The sequence below is a fragment of the Liolophura sinensis genome, chromosome 9, assembly GCF_032854445.1.
Source record: "Liolophura sinensis isolate JHLJ2023 chromosome 9, CUHK_Ljap_v2, whole genome shotgun sequence".
Lineage (NCBI taxonomy): Eukaryota > Metazoa > Mollusca > Polyplacophora > Chitonida > Chitonidae > Liolophura > Liolophura sinensis.
This window is the reverse complement of record NC_088303.1, coordinates 2,153,014-2,178,388: the sequence shown is the minus strand read 5'-3', so window position 1 is coordinate 2,178,388 and position 25,375 is coordinate 2,153,014. Positions and strand designations below refer to the sequence as shown.

The 25,375-nt window shown below is 38.1% G+C and overlaps 2 protein-coding genes across 3 annotated transcripts in view; one reads left to right on the top strand and one right to left on the bottom strand.

The window, feature by feature from the left end:
* Positions 1-6,304, bottom strand: part of LOC135474742 (paraplegin-like) — a 32,122-nt gene extending 25,818 nt beyond the window's left edge. Inside the window, exons 1-7 of the mRNA XM_064754325.1 lie at positions 5,972-6,304; positions 4,159-4,273; positions 3,652-3,735; positions 2,793-2,950; positions 1,733-1,813; positions 817-944; positions 431-536 (exon numbers count right to left, since the gene is read on the bottom strand). Coding sequence (XP_064610395.1) covers positions 431-536; positions 817-944; positions 1,733-1,813; positions 2,793-2,950; positions 3,652-3,735; positions 4,159-4,273; positions 5,972-6,214 — 915 coding nt within the window. The 5' untranslated portion in view covers positions 6,215-6,304. The remainder of the gene's footprint in view (positions 1-430; positions 537-816; positions 945-1,732; positions 1,814-2,792; positions 2,951-3,651; positions 3,736-4,158; positions 4,274-5,971) is intronic.
* A 288-nt stretch (positions 6,305-6,592) lies between these two features.
* Positions 6,593-25,375, top strand: part of LOC135475105 (ankyrin repeat domain-containing protein 12-like) — a 42,895-nt gene continuing 24,112 nt past the window's right edge. For both annotated transcript variants that reach the window (XM_064754846.1, XM_064754845.1), the window contains exon 1: positions 6,593-6,619. The gene's annotated coding sequence lies outside the window, so the exon portion shown is untranslated. The remainder of the gene's footprint in view (positions 6,620-25,375) is intronic.

Below are 25,375 nucleotides of genomic sequence, written 5' to 3'. Positions count from 1 at the left end.
CATTTCTATGTGATAGGACACTTACAAGCATTTCTATGTGACAGGACACACTCACAAACATTTCTGTAGGATGGGACACTCACAAACATTTCTGTAGGATGGGACACTTAAACATTTTTATGTGATAGGACACTTACAAAGATTCTATGTGACATGACCCTAAGATTTCTATGTGATATGACACTTACAAACAATTCTATGTGATATGACACTCACAAACATTTCTATGTGATAGGACACTTACCAACATCTCTATGTGATAGGACACTTACAAACATTTCTATGTGATATGGCACTTACAAACATTTCTATGTGATATGACACTTTCTATGTGATATGAAACTTACAAACATTTCTATGTGATATGGCACTTACAAGCAATTCTATGTGATATGACATTACAAACATTTCTATGTGATAGGACACTTACAAACATTTCTGTAGGATTGGGAAATGTCATTGATTTGGTAAGGGTTCTCAGTAAGAGAAATGTAGCCAGACCGATGAGGCCAAGGAAAACAAGCGGAGCCCAGGAACTGAAAGCAAAACAAAATTATTATATTTACACTACAGAATGAACATGGGTCATGAGAAAGCTTAGGCAGCTTGATGACACAAAACGCCAACATCTGTCCTTACAAAATTTTAAATTCTGATGAGAAAGCAAACTATTTTTGTAAAAGGGCACAAAACCTTTGATAAACTGCTCAGGACTTCAAGCACATGCAGTGCAAACTTCTCCACAGTTATCGTAAAGATACTATTCAGAAGGACGTCCTCACTGTACAACTGTTAACAACCACCCAGTCAGCTCACCTCTCCCTCTGGTAAGACACGGACACCCCCTGCTCAGGCCGGATGCCCAGCTCAGCCTCGGCCTTGCGCACCCTCTCCTCAAACTTATACGGGTCAGGAATCTTCATGGAATAAGATGTCACGTCCACCTACAGGGTACAGCTGTTTTAGTCTCTATCATGACAAAATTACACACCTTCAAGCAGAATATCTGATATACAAAAAGTGAAACCAATTTTATGTTTTACTAAGTAAAGTGGAATAAAAGCATGCTTGAAAATATTTTTTTATGATTTTCTTGTTTTGCATGGCTTTCTGATCATGTAAATCGGTCTTCAACACGAACAACTGCTTGGGGAGTCATTGCTTTCACGACATGTGCTTCACTCAGTTCACATTTAAATTTAGAACAAATTTTTACCAATATCTTTTTTCACAGAAGTGCCATAAATTCTATGCTATTATGCTATCTCCAACAATTCTCAGGGCAAATGAATATCTAATAGGTACTAGATGTGTGTATTAAGTGCTAAGTTTCGATATTTCCTACACTAGTACAAAAAAATGACAACAAACAATACAAAAAGACTTCTAGATAATAAGTTAAATCCTATGTTGTAATATTAAATATATACATGTACAGTGTAATTCAAAATGTACACGAACATACCCTCAAAACACCTCAAAATGTACAACACGGACATACCCTCAAAACACCTCAAAATGTACAATATAACACGAACGTACCCTCAAAACACCTCAAAATGTACAATATAACACGAACATACCCTCAAAACACCTCAAAATGTACAATATAACACGAACGTACCCTGTATCGAAATGTCTAGTAGACAGTGCTGATTTGATCATTGGTGTCTTTGTTTTACCTCAAAAATCAGGTTAAAATCATTTAGAAACCCATTGATGACCAGCTCACCTTTTTTCCCTTAATGACAGCTCCTGGGTAGAGATTTATCATAGCCATTTCCATCTCAGGGCGCACTATTATCTCATCTACCTGTGGCAGAAATCATACATGACATGGCTTTTACCCACAATAGAAAATAAATAATAATAATAATAAAAAAACATGTTGTACTGCCAGCTTACTACCTTATAATTACACTTTTCATTAGTGAAGTGGGGGTGGCTCCACAGCCTAGTGGTTAGCAAATTAGCTCAGTACAATGATTGTGAGTCCCTGTGACTTCAAGTCCAGCTCATGCTGGCTTCCTCTCTGGTCATACATGGCAAGGTCTCTCAGCCACTTGCAGATGTTTGCCGACTTTTCATCCCACCATAATGATGGCTACCATCATGTAAAGGAAATATTCCAGAGTACCGTGCAGAACACCAATATAATAAAGACATAAATTTCATCAGCTAGGACATTTCAAACTTCCTTAAAACTGTTACATTCACATATCCAAACACTTCTATTCCATTAATGAAGAATTTGACCACTGATGTCATATGTTCAATTCCAGCTCTTTCTGATTTGAGTGTGTTGATTTACGCCTGGGGGCCTCCGTGGCTCAGTCGGTTAGCGCGCTAGCGCAGCGTAAAGACCCAGGAGCCTCTCACCAATGCAGTCGCTGTGAGTTTAAGTCCAGCTCATGCTGGCTTCCTCTCTGGCCGTAAGTGGGAAGGTCTGTCAGCAACCTGCGGATGGTCGTGGGTTTCCCCCGGGCTGTGCCCGGTTTCCACCCACCATAATGCTGGTCGCCGTCGTATAAGTGAAATATTCTTGAGTATGGCGTAAAACACCAATTAAAAAACCAAAAAAAAAAATTTACGTCTGAACCTTGAGAGTGGTTTCCCCGTGCTCTGAGTCAAGTCATTCAAGAAGGACTGTTAACAACAATCAATAAATTAAATTATAAAATTAACTTATAAATTAATTAATAAAATCTATGCTACTGTTGTGTACATTATGTTTAGAATTTGTGAAATAAAGCCATAAGCTCAATACTAAATGTAGCTGACTGATGAGTTACCTCCCCCTTGGCCAACATATCATGGTAGAACTCATTCCAGGAGATAAAGCGATACATGGCTGTATCTTCTCCCTGCAGGAGTCGGAGGGCGGTATAAAGTGCAAACAGCAGCCAAAACCAGAAGAGAAGTCTGGGTAGTAGAGGTAGCCGCTCCTCATCTACAACAACACATAAGAAAAACAGTGGCCAAAAGGATTCATAATATAGGCTCAGCTTGTGATGTTGGTCGTTTACAAAATGTACATCCCAATTTAAATACTAATACCAGTCTCATCCTTACACACAACAAATGGAGCTTTACTTCAGAGCAAAGTTTTTACCATGCTGATCAACTTTGGCTAAGTTAAGAGAAGCAATCATTTGCATTACTGAAAGAACCTCTTAAATTGATGGAAACATGCGACATTGTACATCTAATTAAGATAGCATTAACAACAGTTTTGTGGAAGAGGGTTTAAAAAACAAATACTCTAACATCAAGAGATTTCCCTTCCCATGTATGCTGGAAAACAGACAGGAAGGAGAAACCTTTAAATAGAGTTGTAATTAACCAGGACATTGAAACATTTACATGAAACTGAGAACGTTTGTCAACAAATACACAAGCTTTCAACATCATTTTTAATCACATGACAACAATGTTTTCTTGACAGTCGTCCAAATGCCTACATTTTACCAGTGCCGACCCACACCATGCTGAATACTCCCCACTCACTCAGTGACAAGTACTCAACCTGTTCATAGCAAAATACCAATCAACAAAAAAAACTAGTGCCCCGAAATTAGACAACAGGAACTGATGATTAAAGCTGGTAATGATTGAACATCAAACTAAAAGGGCTGTGTTCTTTTTGCTGACCTTCTTTGTCTTTATCTTCCTTTTCTTTGTCTTCATCATCAGGTTGATTCTGTTGTGGTCCCGTACTGTACCCGCGAGCATAGTCTACAGAAATAAAACCTTACTTTAAACATACCATGCCAGTTAAATTTGATAATTTACTCTTCCTTACTGCCATCTACAATAACACAGAAATAAGAAATAATAGTGTTTGCAGTTTAGTAATTTATTCATAGTATGAAAATAAGAATATTAGAAGAAATTATGAACAATTCATCTTCTAAGGAAAATGGACTGGACTGGAAGGCCCATAATCTCTGCCACACATAAAATCAGTCATACAAAGGCTAGCCCTACAATTTATGGTACATCACAAAACATCAATTCCCTACCAGTAATCTGGAACTTCTGCAGCTAAATCTTTAAACAAAACAAAACTTCATCACAAGACTCTTCAAACACTTCAGACCAAATGCCCTTTGTATCATATTATTCAGTGTATTTATGTTAATTTTAATATTTCGTTACCTGGATACAGTATCCTGTTAACATCCTTAGAGCTCAAAATATTTGGACGAACAAGCAGCACTGACAATGCCTTGAATTCCTCTCGTAACTTCCTATATTGTTTAATATGACGTGTCTGAAAACAAAAAATTACAAAAAATAGTGAGTCCCTGGACACCCAATATTAAGTTTCTATCCTTCAAGGCACCCAGGTTTAGTTTCAGCCAGTCTATTATTTCTTCAAAGCTGTTGTGTTGTTATTTACATCACAGGTCACTGGCCACAGGTCTGCATACAACTTGATCAAATTCAACTACAGCCTGATTTTGCACAAAGTTGTCTCCCCTGACAAAGCTTCAGAAATTTCTTACTACTTCTACTAAATTCTTATCTTAAATAAAATAAAATGTCATTTTGAGAAAAATGTTACTGTTCACATTGGCTGTAGGATATCACACTATTTACTGTTATTCGAACACTATCACAACATATTTCATATCACACCACCGCATGGGAACCTCTCCAGGGGAATAATATGAATTTCAAATGAAGGTACATCTTCTTATACTACTTGTACATCTTTACGAACTTCACTATTTTTATTTATTTACGCAAGTTATTTGCTTTGTTTGTGCTTCATTCCATATTCAAGAATATTTATTTATTTATTTGATTGGTTACTCAAGAATATTTCATTTATACGACGGCAGTTACATTCATAAAAGGGCCTACCTTTTAATATAAAACACAACCCTTAGCCAGGTAGCTGACGAATGTTATCAGTATTTAAAATAAAGCTAAAATTCCTAATTTATTACAAACTCATCAATCTGTTATAAACTCCTTTATACGTGTAACTCAATATAATAACTCAAGATCTTTGTGCGCTTTTCTCTTTAAAAATAGTTTAATACCTTCACAAAATTACTTTAACTTCATTATTACAACTTTATTCAGCTGACACATGCTAATGTTAATGAATTATTGTGGCAGTAAAGAACTATAATGTATTGACTTTGGCTAAGAGATGAGAATAATAAGGTTATAGTCTCCATCAAACATTATTCCTTGTACAGTACCTGTACTTAACACAGGCCAGGAAGAAAAAAAGCAAAAAAGACTATGATTAAAAACAGGATTTTAAAGACAAGGTATTAAACTGTGTCCAGCGCAGTAAATATAAACCTAGTTAGCTTTTATACAAATATTTCTTACGGGCCGTGAACTTACTTTCTTCTATAAAGGACTTTTTAAGTCAATAAGTCACATTGCCATGTTTTACCATTTCCATAGAATTTGTAGAGGGAACGTGTGGAGGGGGTAGCTCCCAAGATAGGACAGCTGGTACTAAGTTTTTAATATGGGTGAAACATCTCATATCATGCTATTCCTTTGATTTATTTAACATTAAACGCCACAGGTAGGGACAAGCAGGTTTCAACTTGTGTCATAGGATTTTGCCATTAGAAGCATTACTCACAAAACCCCATTGCTGTGGCCAGATTTCCAGATGTTGCATATGTCTATCACGTAAAATGAACAGATGTGTTCCTTGAGATTGTAACAGTTCTTGCAAATGGGAAGAATGTAGCTTTTTAGACAAGTGTGGGTACAAATATTGACTAGCTAACTGAACAAAATTGTTTTTCTTGTATTGATTGACATCCATGATTTGTATCTTTTGACATCTTGGTACTGGTATCTAAAAGATGTGGAAATCCACTCGTAAAGCTTATGAGATTTTGTTTTGAGTCTGCATATATCGTAGAATTTGAACTATTACGCAATCAAAACGAAAAGAGATTCATTAGTCATAAAGAATCAACTTCCCGACCTTCTCAGGCCTCCTTCTAAATGCCACATGGTGCCCGAAGTGGGTTTGAACTTCTGCTGATGGGTTGTCACTGCCAGCAATTGAAGTTTTAGGAAACTTTGACACCTGGAAGGATGGAGACTGACGCAGCAACCACGGTCTGCAGTATCTTGAATAATTTGACGATGTTGCAGAATTAGTGAACTTTAGAAGTCGTAACAGTCTTGCCACAAACGATCTACGCATAGCGTATACTCTATCCATTTGGCTGATCTCGTGAGAGTAAAATATCACACTCGAAGGTCCTTTTCGGGAATTTTTGTCCTCTAGGTCTTCACTTCATCGATCTTGAAAAACAAATCTATGGAGGCCGCCATCTTGGTATGATGCATTGTGGGGCATCCAATTTTCACATTTTATTCTTCCTTTTTGGATTTTTTATGGGATCGCGTCTCCAATATGTCAACAGAAAAGGTTTTGATATCTGAGATTGGTATTGTTTATCAGTAACTCTTCTGTGAAAACAAAGAATTTAAGGTTGAGTGGGGCAAAGAGCCAATGAAAATGGCTGTTACATTTCACCATCGGATGGAATCCCGCATGTACAATTTCAACCAATCAAAAATCCGGTTTTCCCCGCGTAAAGTCAAAGGCTTACGTCCTGAGAAGGTATGTTGGTGTAAATAACGTAATATTTTTAACTTTTTCAGGTTGTGATGCTCTAAACTCACATCATAGAATATCTTTAGACATTGAATGGTCGTCTTATCATGGTTGTGCGCCATCACATCCAGATAATTAGACGTTACAGGCCATGTAATAGCAATGATGTCGGAGTTGGCCATGTTGAATACATGTTTTGGATTTGCTAGTCGAACCTTTGTTCCCATACTTCGTTCACTAATACCGAATTTTGTGTTATTTTAACCTATAATTAAGTCCGCTTACTATCATCTAGTGGTGGCGTGTGATGCTGTTGCGTCTTATTTTGTTAATTTTCATTTGTTTCCATATCATTAGTGTCTGTAGCAGGCATCATAAATGCGCTCACATGATCAGACAGCTACATGTATGTCAGCCATGTCAGCAAACCAGACCTGCCCCGAAACCAGGGTCTCACTGCCCATTTGGTAAAGCAGCCTCTTGCAGCCCTTAACTTTTGTGTACTTTTGGTTAAATAGCTTGTGTGAGCTTTACATTATATTTGTTGAAAGGCACATCTCAAAGAAATGATCTTGAAAATTTGATTTGTCACCAGGTATATTAAATGTTTAGGCCGTATGTCAACAAGGACATATTTATTCTCCTCTCTGTTGTTTTAATCACTGAATGTTCAAGTTAATACAGTGGTAATTTTACTGTAACCAGTCGAATTGAATTGGTAAAGCTAGCCAATATGGCTGTGTTGTATTGAACCATTATCACCCTGTTTAAAGATAGCTTTGGAGGAGTCTAAATGTTGACTGATATTAGCTCAAATTATCCTCATTCGCTTTCGAGGCTGTGCACTACTACACTTGCCACAACATAGCAACCATGGTCATAGATATAGTGGCCTTTGAAGTTTGAGGCTGTAGCTGATTTCAGTGGCCAATGAAATGGCAAAATTTCAAAATATATATTCAGTTTCTCCATTATCTTTACAATATTACTTTTGAGGTACAATTTCAATGGAACAAATATTTGATCTGGAAGGCATGCCACTATGAGTAGCTTGTCCAACCTACTAGGTCGAGCCCCACCTGTATCTGAGGCCAGGTGCCAAAGGCTCAATCTGTGCAAGTAAATTCTCTACCACATGATCTTTTTCTTTGTTGCTGCTGGTTATGTGATACCAATGTAATGCCAAAAGATCCAAGGCAACATTAGAAATAAGACCCCATCTTCATCACCAGCTCACTGTATTTTAACTGCAGATAGTCACACGAGTGGTACAAGCTGTGGTTGAAACCAGCTCACCTCACAGGCAAGATTCTGCCCAGAGTTGGCGGCGATGGGCGGTCACGCACGGCACTAGCATTTAGCACCCAATGTCAGACACAAAATCTTGCTGTGCCCGGCATTGCAAAATCAAGACAGCTTTATTCGTAATTCGTGGAAGGGACAGTTGATTGGCAATTGATTGTACCGTTAGGAAACTCCTTTTGACCACAGTCTCTCAAAAGTGATCATCCTGAGATAGCCGTAAAATACACTTTCCGACCATATTTTTTTCTGGATGAAACAGTCGCTGTGATGATGTGACAATCTCCGTTCACAACGGCAAACGCAAATTTAAATAACAGAAACAGAAACAAGCCCAAGGTCAGTTAAAAAAAAAATAATAATAATAAAGATTTGTCAGGTACAAAACTTTTTAAGAGGATAATATATTTGAGCCTGCTTAAACCAATGAAATTACTTTTTATGCCTTGAATGTTATATATGGGAACTACGATCTACTTTAGCCTTAAGAAGTAAACTGCACACATATCACTCTCTGGTCTTCAAATTAACTTGTGCAGTGCATGCAGTGCACATGCACTACATATTCAGAAAGTTCAACATTTTTGCAGGACATTTCATGTGAGCATCTCAGTAGTACATGTAATGAGTTTAGGACAATACTGTGTTGATTTAGGTCATGCAGTTTTGCCGTACATGTAGGTTGTAGTTGGTACCCATGTGATATGTGCCCAACATGTAGGTTGTAGTTGGTACCTATGTGATATGTGCCCAACATGTAGGTTGTAGTTGGTACCCATGTGATATGTGCCCAACATGTAGGTTGTAGTTGGTACCTATGTGATATGTGCCCAACATGTAGGTTGTAGTTGGTACCCATGTGATATGTGCCCAACATGTAGGTTGTAGTTGGTACCCATGTGATATGTGCCCAACGTGTAGGTTGTAGTTGGTACCTATGTGATATGTGCCCAACATGTAGGTTGTAATTGGTACCCATCATAACCCATGTGATATGTGCCCAACATGTAGGTTGTAGTTGGTACCCATGTGATATGTGCCCAACATGTAGGTTGTAGTTACTACCCATGTGATATGTGCCCAACATGTAGGTTGTAGTTACTACCCATGTGATATGTTCCCAACATGTAGGCTGTAGTTAGTACCTATGACTTTGTGATGTTTGCCCCCAAGGACAAAGCTGAACAGAACATAGCTTCTGATGATCTACAGTGTATGATATTCATTCTTATTGGCACGAAAGTTGATATGTATTTTCAGACATAAACAAACAAAAAATATGATATTAGTACACACAGAATTGTATTGTTTTATGTAAATGTATGTTACTGTACATAACATATTACTGACATTATGATTATAAATGTTGGTGATTTCAATCCTAAATGTGATTTGTTCTGTTGCAAATTGATGTGTGGTTTAATGTGGAGAAGCATGTGGCACAAATGATACTGAAATTTGCCTCAGAGGTTTGTATTTGGCCTTCTGTTAACACAAAAATATAGCGGTTTCAATCACATATTATTGTATTATTTAGATGGAACATTGCTCATTTTGCATGTATCTGTGGTTCTGCCTCAGCATTTACATTGAGGATCCCTTCATGTTCATAACAGGTTTATGGACTTCTTTATATACTGAGAATGCTTTCATTAATATGTGACTTTCAGAAGATATCACAGTTAGTGCAGGTGTTAAGTCTTCTCTTTTTCCACTTTTAGTAATGATAATCAGTATAATAATCATTGTTTGATGTTGGAGTGTTCTTACATTTTATGTTTATGAGATAAAGATGATAGTGTTAGAAGGCATTCTCTTTCAGATGGTTACTTTATAAATATACATGAATGTAGATCTTGATGCTGCTGTTAATGCACAGGTGACAGTTTCTAATGATAACCTGTATGACCTTGACTTCATATATTTGCACAGCAAATGTGAACTACTCTAAGTATATGCTATCTGAATGTATAGAATTTTAGATTATTAATTCTTAAAGATTTGATAAACACTTTGTATGACATCTGGAATATGATCCAACTGGTTTGTGTGTATATAAAATATGGATGGGATTGTCAGCTGACCATTTTTAATATGCTTTGTCTGTCATAGCTTAGGGGATAGATGGTACTGCAGATATATCTCTCCGCCTGTCATGGTCTGGTAAGACTAACTCACTCCATCTGTAGGTTTCCTCGTGAAATGCCTGTTACACCGGCATGAATGTTCTCTGGCAAGCAGCTAGCTATATTGATTAGTTGACCTATAGCTTGTTTCATAGCAAACTGCCCCATCCTTCTTCTGCTAGACTGACAAGGCCATGGTTTACCCAGTGTTTTCACCTTTGTCAATAAGCTACAGGTAAGCTCTATGAGTTTCGGTCTCAAAGGTCAGACTGACCCAAGAAGATGATGGTACATGTAATTGCTCTGTTTCCTGTATGTACAATGTATATGTGTACAGGTACAGTATATAGGTTAAGGGAAAAGCAAAGTGCATGTAACTTGTAGATTTCACCATGTACATGTACATCCAGATATATATTTTCAAGCTTGTGATTTTATTTTGCTCGTAAACTAGTTAACCATTTGAAATCTGTTCATGCATTTTAACTGTATGTACATGTGATTGGAATTTTAACTTGTTCATATGAGGATTTCACCTTTTTGGATAGCAATACACAGAAGTGCATATTTTTACAGTGCTGTCATGTCTATTTAGTTAATGGACCAGCATCTGTACATTTGTGTGTGAAATGTTTCAAATTAATAACATACCGCCAAAGTATTTTGCAGTTCAACATAAGGCAGGTTGGTACCGTATAATAAGAAATACCGAAAAGGATAAGGTACAGTACTCAGCGATGTTAATAGAGTGACAGGTTTGTTTGTACAGGTATATATGATAGTAATCAAAAACAGAGTATGTGACTCTTCATCATAATGAACAGAGTTAATGACTGTGGACTTTCTTGTGTGTGGGCTTGATTACATTTACTAATGGCCATACATGCGCATCCTGGTCTGTCTGATATCTCTGTTGTGCAGCCTTTTGTCTCCTGTGGAAGACATTGTGGATAAAGTGTAGGAAAAGGAATACATAGAGTACGTATAACAAAAACTGGTAGAAGCCTGTTCACATTATCAGTGTGTTTCAGCTAGGGTTGAAGGGCCAGAAAGGCAGAGGATCTGTCTCTCACTTGTCTTACTGCTGCATGTATTACATGTTAACGAGCATTGTCTACTTTCATATCAAACCATGAAGTGTACATGCTTTAGTGTGAGAATAAACTGTACAAAAATAGAATATGTGTAACAGTAATACAGGTGTAAAATTTATTCTTTTTGGTATGACATGTAAACATAGATTTAGCCAAAATTTTAAGTCAGGCCATCTTACTCCTCTTTGTAAATCTATGCATGTAAATGTCCAAAGCATATCACCTGCAAGTCTGACATAAAAGTTATTTTTAAGGATATTGTTATGTACTGAAACACCAGTGACTGTGAAATGAAACCATATATAGTGTATCATGAAAGCTTTTTTTGTATGTCTGGTTTTGTAAGTAGACCCACCAGATTCAGATAGTATACTAAGGATAGGCTGTCTCACCTTGATGCGGAGAGCTTCATCAGTGGTTTAGGAACAGCGATTACCTGTACATTTACTGTAGAACACTTGACATGTACAGTGTGTGTGCTTTCAATGATGAGCAATCTGGTGACACATTCCGTTACAGAGACTGACCCCTTACACGTATACATAATATATACATACATTTCATGTAATAACAAAACCATTTATGTCTGTTTCTGTATTATAGGAAACCATTAAAGATTACATAGGTGTTAAGCCTGCATGTAATTACACATCACAGACCTAATGCTGAAAGCATTATAATTAAATGGACAATAACTACATATGTTGTTAAAAAAATAATATTGTACATGTACATCAAGGCTTTAACGGAAAGGATCATAATCATACTGAGTGTAATTTTCTTATTATTCTAAAGCAAAGAAACATTCTGGATATAGCTAAAAGTTGAGGTGATAAAAACAACAAAAATACAAGGTAAATAAGGGTATGTTTACCCTTTTCATCCAAGAGTCTCCTGACTTCTCTACTGTTAAGTTATGGCTCAGCATACATGTATGTGATAGGATGAGCTAGCATACACTGAACAATATCTTCATATCTGGGCACATAGCGATTGGTAACAGAATACCTTTGTACTAGCTACAGTAGTAAAGATGTTCATAAATTGTGGGGTTGACACGGAATGTTGCAGTGTTTGTCATGTACAAGCGGGTCATAATGCTTGTAGAACATTCTAGTTGTCCCTATAACCTCGTTCTGTTCAGAGGTGTACATGAAATATAAAAACTTCACGATAACAGAAGACCAGCATTAGAATAGCCAGCTGTTTATTAACTTTCATGAACTGAATATTTCTGTTTGATATGTACATGTACTGTAGGTGTCTAGGGTAACCCCTCTGTTCAACCTAAAGGTGCATATAGATGCACTGATGACTACTGGTCACACAGCCCACTGGTATTCGCACTGAATACCTGCACCATTTGTGCTTCAAGTCTGTTTGTCATACCTACAGTAGTGTATGGCTTATCTGCTGCAGGCTTCCTGAACATGTTATAATACATTAAAAGTACCGTAGAACTCTCACCTGTTCTGTTAATACTAAGACCAGTCTGAATGTTTTTAGGGATGGTTTGATCTGTGTTTCTGTTTTTCTCTTTCACAATAACTTGCGTACATTTTTTTTCTGGCCATTTGAAAATGCTCTTCTGTGTAATTATGTGTAGAAGATGTGTGGAGGGGAGTAGAAACATTACGGCAGCGGAGTATAAAGAGAGGTCTGTGACATAACTGAGACAGGTAGGTCTGGCCTGTTACATGTATGATGACCTAGGCTGGTGATCAGGTGAACCCCATGAGTCATCCTGCTCTCTGAGACACATTTAGACAGCCCTGCACTCCATGCTAATCATTACAGTAATCATCGGGTTTCAGCTAGTTCATTTATAACTGTGAACTGTTGCTTAGTTGGTTGAATGCTACATTTAGGCTCCAGCTTTGTTCAGTAATTTCCCTCAAAATTCCTGCTTTGGTCAACAAAAGGACAGATACACACCTGTTTAATAATTTGCATGTATATGCTCACATGAGATTCAGAATGTGGGGTACAACCATGCACCAGCATGCTCATTTTTTTGATTGTAGATGTAGATTGTAGATACAAAACTTTGAGCACTTGCACATAAAAAATTATTCCAAGATTTCATCAGTTACGATACTATCTTCTGCAAGGAAGAATCTGATTCCTGATGACAAATTATTGAAAATATATACATCTATGTGTTTTCAAAGCTTTATAAATTTGATCATCTTGGCCAGGTTTATAGGTCAGATTTTATTACCTGACGCAGAAAATAGTAAGCGCATTAGTAAATTTGGTTATGTCAAATTTAGTTTCAGTGTCTGAATAGCTTGTTATAGATGTACATGTGTGCTAGCATAACCGGAATCAAATATTTAAACCTTTCTCGAATTTACAGCATCAATGTACATGTAATTAGTGTGTGTAATTTTTATGTGTAGAATCTTTGCACATGCGCATACAGAAGCTGAGAACCCTGACGTGAACAAAGCACGTTGCTGGCATATTTTTGTGGCCAGTTACTCATAACATGAATGTATGGCATTTTATGTAACCCATGCTTAATTATGAAGCTTACATCAGAACCTTGTCCAAGGCAGTTATCAGTTGTGGCCTGTGAAACCGCTCAAAGCACTTGGGCTACATTGTACATATATGTCAGACCGCCATTTTTCATTTCCCATTTACTATGGTGGTTAATGTATGAACATATATGTCTGAAAGACCATTGTTTAGGTTACAGGCACTTCATTAGTGCATGGTTGTATGGCCAATATTGAAATGAATGTTCTGTCATGGATGGACTTCTGTTCTGTGATGTATTTCCTCTTCAGTTTGTTTTTCTATTAGATGTAATAATAAAGAGACTGCCTGCCTGCCTGCTTGCTTGCGTCCAGTTTAGCCTTCAGCCATGTTGTATCCCATGCTGTTGTCTGGAGGCAGAGTAAAACATGCCAGGCGGTGTTGTGGAGCCAGAGGGCAGGGCTGCGACCATGACTTTCCCCACACATTATTCAGAACAATGCACTGTTGTGATGTTACAAAGGACTTGGATCTCCCAGAAATCCTTTATTCCAGTCAGAATCAAACCTATGGCTGTGCTATTTAACTGTGCGCAATCACAGATTCACCCTCCCTTTCCATTGACTACTTATCACACAGTGCAATTTCTGATGCATTCACCAAGTATAATTTTCTAACGTGGTAGTTAATTGTTGATGGAGTATAATGTATTTGATTACATGTATGTGTGTTTGTGAGGGAGAGAGCACTGTGTACATGCATCTGCCATGCTGGTGTCCTCCATGGGCTATTGAGTGTACTGGGAAATAGGCCACATAGTCGCTTTGTGTGCTGGAGATTTATGTGGCTGGCTAAAGGTCAAGGTCACTTATTTATAACTGGGCTATATTCAGATCCTGTTTGTTTGCAACATGTTACATGTTTTTGTCATTGTGTGAGATGCAAGGCTATTGCAATGGCAGGTTTAATGAAGACTGGCAAGGCTTTTAACCTCTGCATAGACCAGGCTTAGAGTAATTAAGGACACAGTCCTTCCAATAGATATATGAACTCGATGCCAAGCAATCATTTTTTCCTTTCAGCTAGGTTTTAGAACCTCTGGCAGAATTAAAGTCCAGCGCCCGTGCTTTGAATAGAAGATAACTTCTATGTTTTCCGCATATTTATTGATTTTTCCCCTCTTTCAATTTGTATGTTACCTGTGACTAGTTCGTTCCCAATCAGATGCTGTCACAAACACATGTGCCCTAATCGACAAAGTGACATGAATTATGTGCAAGCAGAAAGTTTGTTGTATAATAATGCAGTACATGTACTGACCATCTACGTATTGAAATGTATACATGTGACATCAATACTGTATCGTGGCCAGCATGAATATTTCATTGTTATGGGCTAAATTGTCACTAACTTAAATAAATATACATGGTGATACAGGTGTATGTACTTTTAACAGGCATGGCTTCTATTCCTGTGTTTTTTCCCTGTGCATGATGCTTGGGTCCATTATAACCCAGTATACCAAGACGTTAGCTTGGTAAATATGATGTACAGTTAGGTTGTCCACCATGATGGCTGTATCTACATAATGTACATGTGGCTGTGTGTATGTGTGTATACATACCAGATTGTCCACCATGATGGCTGTATCTACACACTGTGCATGAGGCTGTGTGTATGTGTGTATACATACTAGATTGTCCACCATGATGGCTGTGTCTACATACTGTACATGGGGCTGTGTTCATGTGTGTATACATACCAGATTGTCCACCATGATGGCTGTATCTACGTACTGTACATGTGGCCGTGTGCATGTGTGTACACATACCAGATTGTCCACCATGATGGCTGTATCTACATACTGTACATGTGGCTGTGTGCATGTGTGTATACATACCAGATTGTCCACCATGATGGCTTTATCTACATACTGTACATGGGGCGGTGTGCATGTGTGTATACATACCAGATTGTCCACCATGATAGCTGTATCTATGTACTGTACATGTGGCCGTGTGCATGTGTGTATACATACCAGATTGTCAACCATGATGGCTGTATCTACGTACTGTACATGAGGCTGTGTGCATGTGTGTATACATACCAGATTGTCCACCATGATGGCTGTGTCTACATACTCTACATGGGGCTGTGTTCATGTGTGTATTCATACCAGATTGTCCACCATGATGGCTATATCTACATACTGTACATGTGGCCGTGTGCATGTGTGTACACATACCAGGTTGTCCACCATGATTGCTGTATCTACATACTGTACATGGGGCTGTGTGCATGTGTGTATACATACCAGATTGTCCACCATGATGACTGTATCTATGTACTGTACATGTGGCCGTGTGCATGTGTGTGTACATACCAGATTGTCCACCATGATGGCTGTATCTACATACTGTACATGAGGCCGTGTGCATGTGTGTACACATACCAGATTGTCCACCATGATGGCTGTATCTACATACTGTACATGTGGCCGTGTGCATGTGTGTACACATACCAGATTGTCCACCATGATGGCTGTATCTACATACTGTACATGGGGCCGTGTGCATGTGTGTACACATACCAGATTGTCCACCATGATAGCTGTATCTATGTACTGTACATGGGGCCGTGTGCATGTGTGTACACATACCAGATTGTCCACCATGATGGCTTTATCTACGTACTGTACATGGGGCTGTGTGCATGTGTGTATACATACCAGATTGTCTACCATGATGGCTGTATCTACGTACTGTACATGGGGCTGTGTGCATGTGTGTGTATACATACTAGATTGTCACAGACAGAAAAGGTTCCTCTTGAATGTATGCACTAAAGAGTTGGCATATATGTGTACATAGCCACTTGGACAGTAGGCTCCTTGTACATAGTGTTAGTACTTCATTAGTATTACAGCCTAGGCGATATAACAGTGTTGTTTATGTTCCAAGGACAGTGAGTCAATCAGAAATCATGATTTATTTTGAAGGGTGGATGTATAGCTGAGAGTCGGGTTAAATGCTGGCATAAGTGGCAGAATATAGGGAGAAAGAGGGTTGAGGAGCAGGGCCAGTTGAGTATAGGCTGTGTTGGATATGTTAGCTGGCCTGGGCTTACACAGGGTGCTCTGGGGCTGACCTGCATACAGCCAGCCTGTGTTAGGGCACCTGCTCCAGACCGCCAAGTCATCATTGATTAGATGAGGCTCACTGCTGGAGATACTAGTACACAGCTCGCTCTGTTCACTGACCTCACACACTAATATATATCCCACTTAGAAAACTAGGTCTGATTTAAGCTTTCCCCTTCTACAGTTCATGTAACACAATTTGAGGACACCTGACCACAAGTAGAGCATATTCAGCGATTTTTTTTTTTTCTTGTTACCAGATAATCAAAAACCTGTTCGCGCTATACAGTATAATTTTTTCTGTTCAGAGAAATGGTGTTATATACATGTTTGTGTCTTCAATTAGGCACATGCAGTATAATGTCATCTGCACATTGTGTTAGTCTTACAACTGTCCGATAGATTTAATAAATGCGAGAGTGTGTGCATGTACATAAAAATAAGATAATGGATGTATAAAGCTACATGTTACTATAGATGCAGGGAGGACAAAATTCCTTCAGTCCCAACTACATGTACCATCACATGCTGGAGTAAAGTAATCTGTGAAATGACAGAAGGCGTTCTGTACAGAAGGCACTTGTTCTTGATGTGGTAGTGTACAGTTCAAGAGAAAATGGATTGTCACCTTGTTTATTTTTGTCAGGCTGTTCACATAATTTAACCAGGACAGTTTTGCAATGTAGATGTTCCACATCTCCTATTAAGAACATGTAGGAATACATATGTGTGGACTATTTAGTATTATAAAATGGCTGTTGCTTTCAGCCTACTGACTTGCATGTACATACAGCACATCCTCCATTAAGTCAAATGTAGTTTAGTAGATTAGGCTGGCATTGTCAAAGATGCATTGTCTGGTCACAGTATTTGAATTGGCTACTTGTAATTGTCCAATGTGCTTGTGTTTGTTATGTATATTTTACACAAGGTTTCTGATGAATTATGCATGTAAAGCGGTTAAACATTTGTTCTTGTGATAGGGTTACACTACTTTTTCTTGCCTTGTAAGAGACATGCAGATACATCGTTATCATATATCATGCATCTGAATATAAATTTTTATGATACTCTAGGCTGTAATACATTATAAAACTGCCTTGGGTGATTCACAGTGTTGTATAATTATACCTTTGTAACCCAACGGGCGCTTATAGCTTGTCTGTACATTTTACACATATATGTCTAATTTACAGACAAGAATCCAGATATGTGGATGTCTTCATTCGCCAGTATTAAAGGTGATTTCAAGAGATTCTTGTATGCGTTGGTACAGTGGTAACAAGCAGCGAATATGGTAAAGAGTGTTGGTACAGTGGTAACAAGCGTCGAACGTGGTAAAGAGTCTGATTCCTATAATTTCTTTATTACCAGCCCTGATAGCACAGTTGGTAGGCCCTTTGCTTGGAGGACAGTAGATCGAGGGTCAATCCTGGGTCGAGTCACACCTAAGATGTTCAGCATTAAGGGAATAGTGCAATGACTGGTTGACCAGTATCAGTATAATGGCTCTTGCGGGGCGGCTTACTTGCCTTAAGTAAGTTGTCTCAGTGAAGCAGCACTAGATAAAACAGGGATGGAAATCCGTAGTGCAACAGAGAGGCACATTTCATACACTATAAGGACTCCTTCATCGTCATATGTCTGAAAAATTGTTAAGTATAACGTTAAACCCACAGCACTCACTGACTCAAGAGATTCTACTATTTAACCTTGTTTCACACACAGTACATGAATTGGCTACATACATGTATATATTTTCAGTCCAGTCAGATTGACAATATGTTAATAGTCTGTGCCTATAAAACTCATCACAGAATGTTGGTAGATTTGTTGTTGAGGAGTTGAAAACATGTTACTGCAGAGGTTGCTCATGTCTTAGTCATCCTTGATTGAGGATTCATTTTATACATGTATTTAGTACTGATGATTCAGCCTGCGCTTGAATGTACGTGAAGCCGTCCCAATTTGATCTGTCTACCTTACATATGCAGGTACATCTTTCACAGGCAATTCTTGCCACCAAACCCTTTTGATGGGATCAAAAATGACCGGCATCAGCCCTTTCATTTAATTTTACATCGAGATAACTTTTACACCTGAATGATGGTGTATTCCCCTATTTCACCTTCAGATGTTTGTGATGTTTTATTTAATCAAAGTACCATTACCTGTATGCAGTTATGTAAATCTGTCTCCAATGCAATGTTTAATTCCAGTGTTAAGAAAGTAAAATTTAGTTCCAGTTCATACCTATATCCTATCCATACAAGTTTCTCTTGGGTTTGATATAAAAGTGAACCTGAAGATTGTACCATACATGTATGGTACAATTTGTTTGTGTTAACATCCACAATGTGCGAAAATCTTGCAAGCGGTTAGTATTGGTCATGTCCTCTCATGACCTTTTTTGTAGATCTTAAGTTTATGTTCCTGTTCCTTTTGTGTCCCCTACTTCAGCTCCTTGTGACTTGATTTAACAGGGGACTATCAGCTGGATTGTCACAGATGGGGGACAGAGTACTGAATCTGTTGGTAGAGAAGAGGCCCTCATGTGGCACAGCTTGGTATTGTTTTGGGGGTAGTGTGACCCAGCCAGAAGATCTGTGCATGATTAATGGGGCCTGTGTCATGGGGTTAGCCAGAGGCTGGAATTCAGAACTGTGTGCTCTGACACTGTGACTGGATTTAGCAACACCTACAGGTTTTATTATAGGACTGACTAGCAGAGCAAGGGCTGATCTGGTCAGTGTACATCAACTTGTATTCCCTGCCAGAATTAATCCACTATACATGTAGGAACATACATGTACAGTTTACATACATGTGTAATTCAGTATTGACACCAGTGTTGTAACATTTTCATTGTATCCCCTGATCATGTTGATAATTGTACGTTATAATATGTAGATGTGAAATACTTATACTCTGGATTGTGATATTGACAACAAACCAGTTAGTTCCTTCATGCCTCCCTGGTGTGTACTTTGCCATGTATAATACACATGGAAATTTAGACGTTGTGTGCTGGTTTCTCACATATGGTTGATACAGGAGTTGCAAGATTTGGCTTTTCAACATCATGGTGATGACCTGATGTCGTTGCTGTATGGCAAATGAGAATATATGCAGTAATTAATGTTACGCCCAAACAATGACTTCTATTACCAGAAATTTTTAGTTTGAAGAATTTTTTAAGTTATTCAATAAATTGAAAATCATCTTAAGTGCATAATTTTCAGTATTATATTGAACTGCTTGTGTTAAAATGAAATTATTTGCCCTTGTGTGCCATACAACAACGCCACAGCACTACAGGACATCAAATGATATGTTGCAACTTGAAATTCAGATTTTGTACTCTCTGTTAAGCCATGAACTTGCTATTTAAAAGCTGGAGAGATTCCCTACTTGTCAATCAAGAACCCCCAGGTAAAATAAACATGTGACACTGTGAGATAAAAATAGATTACCGGTGTCAGTGTAAGCACATGTACTTTCACTTGTTGAAAGCCAGTGTAAGCAGAACTGCATGCATTTACTTTGAGAAAGGTTTTTTCTAAATACCAAGCATAGTATGCAAAACTAGGATGCATTCATTGCATTGGTCCGTGGAATTGCATTTGTGTGCATGTTCTGGTACTTGGGACTAACAAGCCAATTAGGTTATATAAGTTCAGTTTTTTGTTTGTGTGGTTTTCAGACGTCTATTAAAGTACTACCTTGTTTGGGACAGAGGTTCTAAGAAGAACAGTATCAGTGTTGAAAAGGTCCTCCGGTGTTCAGCAAACTGTTTCACAATCCTGGTTGGTCAGCTGTGCAGAGGCCATACTGTAGTTGTACCCCCCCCCCCCCCCCCCTTCACTGACACTTTTACTTCCCATAGAGCCAAGCTCTCAGAGTTGAGAAAACAGGGGAGACTCTGTACAAGCGTCCTGAATAAATTTCCATGTATGAATGTGAATGAGCCTTGTTGATCATTTCTTCACACAGATCCACCATGTTTTATTGATATTTGTGCACACAGACCCTCTGCCTATTGTGCACATAGGTTAATTACCCTCTCTCTTTACCATAGGTTACCCAAATACATGCACATGGATGTGCACCTTTATACTTCATGTCTGTGAACATCGGCAGTGTACCATACACACCCTAAAATTAGTTACATGTATATGCACAGTGTACATGAACACCCATGATACATGTAGTTAAGCTGTGTTTTGTATTTACAATGTGGTATGCATTACTAGTACCGGTAGTCGATAAGCCTTTTGTTTAGTTTCGAACATGCTTGAATCATATTGTTATGGTTAGAAATTAACCAAAAAAGTGATTATAACATTTATTCCACTGGATTTGATTACTCTGGGTATTTTGTTATACCTGTATATACATGTATATGTGATGTGTCTGTTTAATATATATGTGGTATGTAATATCAATTTATCTTTCTTTCACCTACAGAATGTACATAGATGTACATGTAGCAGGGAAGTGTGATTTCTGTCACTATTATGTCTTAAACATCTTTAAAGAACATGCCAGCAAAATTTTTATAAGTCCTCTTCTGTTTATGTTAACTTGGCATGTCTGAGCTACCTTTTTTTTTCTTGGGCCTTACCTGGTGTCTTGCAGATTTCATGAATTTCTTATTTTGTAAAAGCCCTGTTTTATGCTTCAGTGCAAATGTGTATGCATGTATAAATTACATGTACTTACGGAAAGAATTACATGCGTGATGCTCCCTAGATGACATGTACATATAAGGACCTTTTTAGTTGTGTTGAAGTAGAGGGTGCATTTAATTAACTGATATTTCCAAGTTGTTGACACATTTTGCACAAGGTAGTGATGGGTTTGTATTATTGGTTGGAGTATACACTGACATATGCCTGTCAAAACCATAACCCCAGCGAAGAGATTTCGTAATATACACGTAGCTGGTCTTAAATGTGCTCTGTATTTACAAGTGATTTTATGACTTTATATTCATCTGTGCATACCACATGTGCATTTATACTAAGACATTGGGAAGTGAATGATGGCATGGCAGTACATCTTGAATTGTCGTATTTTGACGTGTAAACGTGTTGGCATGATGTTTCATGCTGAGACATTGGGAAGTGAATGATGGCATGGCAGTACATCTTGAATTGTCGTATTTTGACGTGTAAACGTGTTGGCATGATGTTTCATGCTGAGACATTGGGAAGTGAATGATGGCATGGCAGTACATCTTGAATTGTCTTATTTTGACGTGTAAACGTGTTGGCATGATGTTTCATGCTGAGACATTGGGAAGTGAATGATGGCATGGCAGTACATCTTGAATTGTCTTATTTTAACGTGTAAACGTGTTGGCATGATGTTTCATGCTGAGACATTGGGAAGTGAATGATGGCATGGCAGTACATCTTGAATTGTCTTATTTTAACGTGTAAGCGTGTTGGCATGATGTTTCATGCTGAGACATTGGGAAGGGAATAATGGCATGGCAGTACATCTTGAATTGTTGTATTTTAATATGTAAACATGTTGGCATGATGTTTCATACTGCATCCATTTAATCCTGTTCTGGTTTAGAGGAAAATTACAGTTACTATGTTGACAATGTTTAACTAATTTCCCATATAGTCAAAATCATACTGCCAGTAGAGAGTGGTTTTCGCTGTCATCATGCACAGCAGTCATCAGCTTGTCCCTTTATGTTATTTATGAAAAGGGAGAAATCAGAGTAATGGCAGGGATGTTAGATTAGGAATTTGAAGAAAGGATTAATGAACTTAGGCTCTCCTTGGATTGGCCAAGGTCATTATGCAGGTCAGTTGCCAATAGCTGACAGTTAGGTGCGTGTTTTATAAAGCAGTTGCATGATTGAAGCCAGTGAATTTACCATGCTGACGTACACTTATGTCTTCATCATTTGTTGTCATGGTAGTTACAGCAGGTGTAAATTGCAACCACTTCGCGAAACGAGCCTCGGAAATCACATGAAGTCCTACGAATTGTATTAACAGACTCTCAGCCATGTACTTGTACATGGTACATGTACAAGCGCTGGCTAACACACATCACATATTTTCATTAGTAATATGGGTAAGTATGTCTTTTATTTTATGTACACGTACTGGTGTATACATCCTTTACCTGAGCTGGTAGATGTATATCAGTGCTGCATTGTACATAGAATGCCATCTCCCTTGCTATTGACTCTTTGTGCTGTAGCGTTTTAGGTACTTTTCAGACCAGGATAAAATACCCTTAGGCAATCTCATTCAAACTTCCGTGTGGAAAAGTTAAGTCAGGGCTTATGTTTTGACAATAGGAGCGGAGTGCTTATGCACTTTTAAGCTAAACTTATTACTCACTTTTTACATGTCAGATTTCCAGTTAATAAATCTGTGTAATGAAATGCTGTGTGTATGCCACAATGTAAATTGGCATACTTAACATGCACATGAATAAAATATACAGGTTTTTATTTTGAGTGTCAATTCATTGATAACCCATGTGACAGCAGATATGGGCTATTTCACCACTAGTCCATTCCATTTTAAGGACCTGTTTGAAAAGCATTCTATGTATTTGTCTAATTTTGTCTTGTACATGTATAACTGTTTTAATGAAGCTTCTTCAGGTTAGCAAATTTTATTTATTTACGTTTATTCTAGTCATATGTTGTTGACTGAAGTGCATGACTGTTAACCCCCACTTATTATGGGCAGTTATATAAAATGAATTGTACTGCCTAATGTCTGTTGTCTCTCAGAAGTTGTATCTGAGCCTACACATATCTGTCTTGTTCATCTCAGATGTGCACTGAAGCCACATGTGCTTGATATATGTGCCACCGTGGGTATTTGTAAAGGTTCCCTAATGTGTACCAGGTAACACATGCACACAAAGATATACACATGCTTGACAGAAATACATGTTATCTGACCTAGTCGTTCATGTTTTCTTGTTTTAGTCAAAGTGCTTCATGAATATAGCCCGGATGTACATTTGACATAAATTTCATCTCTCTTCAAGTAGGTCACTCAATTTTATTCCATGTTATTTAATACTGCTGTAATACAGCCAGTGACTTTGTATTATGTGAAAAAAGGTGCTGGGCAGGTGCTCGTGTGTATCTTGTCAGGTGTACACTGCACATGCACATTCGGTTACATGTCCATATACATGAATGTGGGGACTCTCAATAACAGCAGAACTGTATTTTCTTAATACATGAGTGACCAAAGGAAAACCACTGTAGGCACCCTATATGTTATGTCTGTATAGTTTTTGGTAAATGATAGCTGTTACATCAAATTTCTTCCATGAAAAAAAGGTGTGATGAGGTTTCATCATCAAAAGTAATATTTACGACCTACATGTATATTTCTCTTTTAAAAAAAAGTAATTTTTGGAATGGAATTTCAGAAATTGGAATTGGAGATCAGTCAGTCCACTCTTGAGGGAATTTTTTTGTCCACTAACCATTAATGGCATACATGTATGTACATTTATAATTGGGTTACTTTGGTTACAGTTGACTGTCTGTTTATTATATGTCTATTTATTATGTGCTTATATAGATTTAGGAGATTTTGAAATCCTTGTCTGATTTCCAAGTTTTCTCTTATTTTGCCTGTATTTTCTTAATTTTTTCTTGAACTTGTTTTAATACTTTTTGCGTATTTGTTTTAAAATGAATTTTGTCATGTACTTTCTGCATCGCAAGTATTTTAGGCATTCTCCATGTGGAATGATGCTATGTACACATGTGTAATGTACAGGTTACCAGTCATTACAGGGTTTAGTATACATTTACAAGTTATATGATCTGATTGTTACCAGAAAATGGGATGATGAGGGTGTTGTTGACCAGAGATATAAGATAGACAATACATTTTGACACACTTGCTTCCATTCAGATGGGCACATTAATTTGCTAGTACATGTGTGTGTATGTGTGCCCTAGATAAGGTGAATAGATCACATGGGGAAAGTTTGCACTAACCTGTATCCCATAAACAGCAGGTCAGCCAGTACATGGATGAGAGCACACCTCTCAGGTGGCTAATTTTGATCTTGTGTTAGAGTTTATGGATTAGGCTATTGACTTAATGACTGGGTTAGGCTTGCCACCAGCTGGACTATTTTTTTTCTCCAAACGCTGGCATGGCATGTATCCACAGTAACACCAGAAAACACTCCTCGTGCTCCGCTAGTAGAGTTGCCATGGTGCCATGATTTTGCCCTGGTAAATAGCTACGTTCCTATGGAAACGGTGCACACCTGCCAGCCTCTCAGGTGCAAAATGAGGAAGGTGAAGTGAGTCATCTTTAAATGAGAGAACTAGGCCACTCAAAGCCGTAGACTTGGTTGTCGGCTCGCTGGCCAGGCATCCAGTCCAGCATACCTTTTAGCTGTTGGCACCTTGGATGCGATTGAACTCGTGTATCTGCGTATGACACATACACACTGTCACAAAATTCTGTATGAGATTTTTCGAGACCTCTGGTGTGTATGTGTACACAGACAACCAAGTCTAATGTGTACAACTTCCATCACAGCAGGCCTTAGAACATGTACATGTTGTCTGTTAAACAGTTCAACAGTAGTTCAA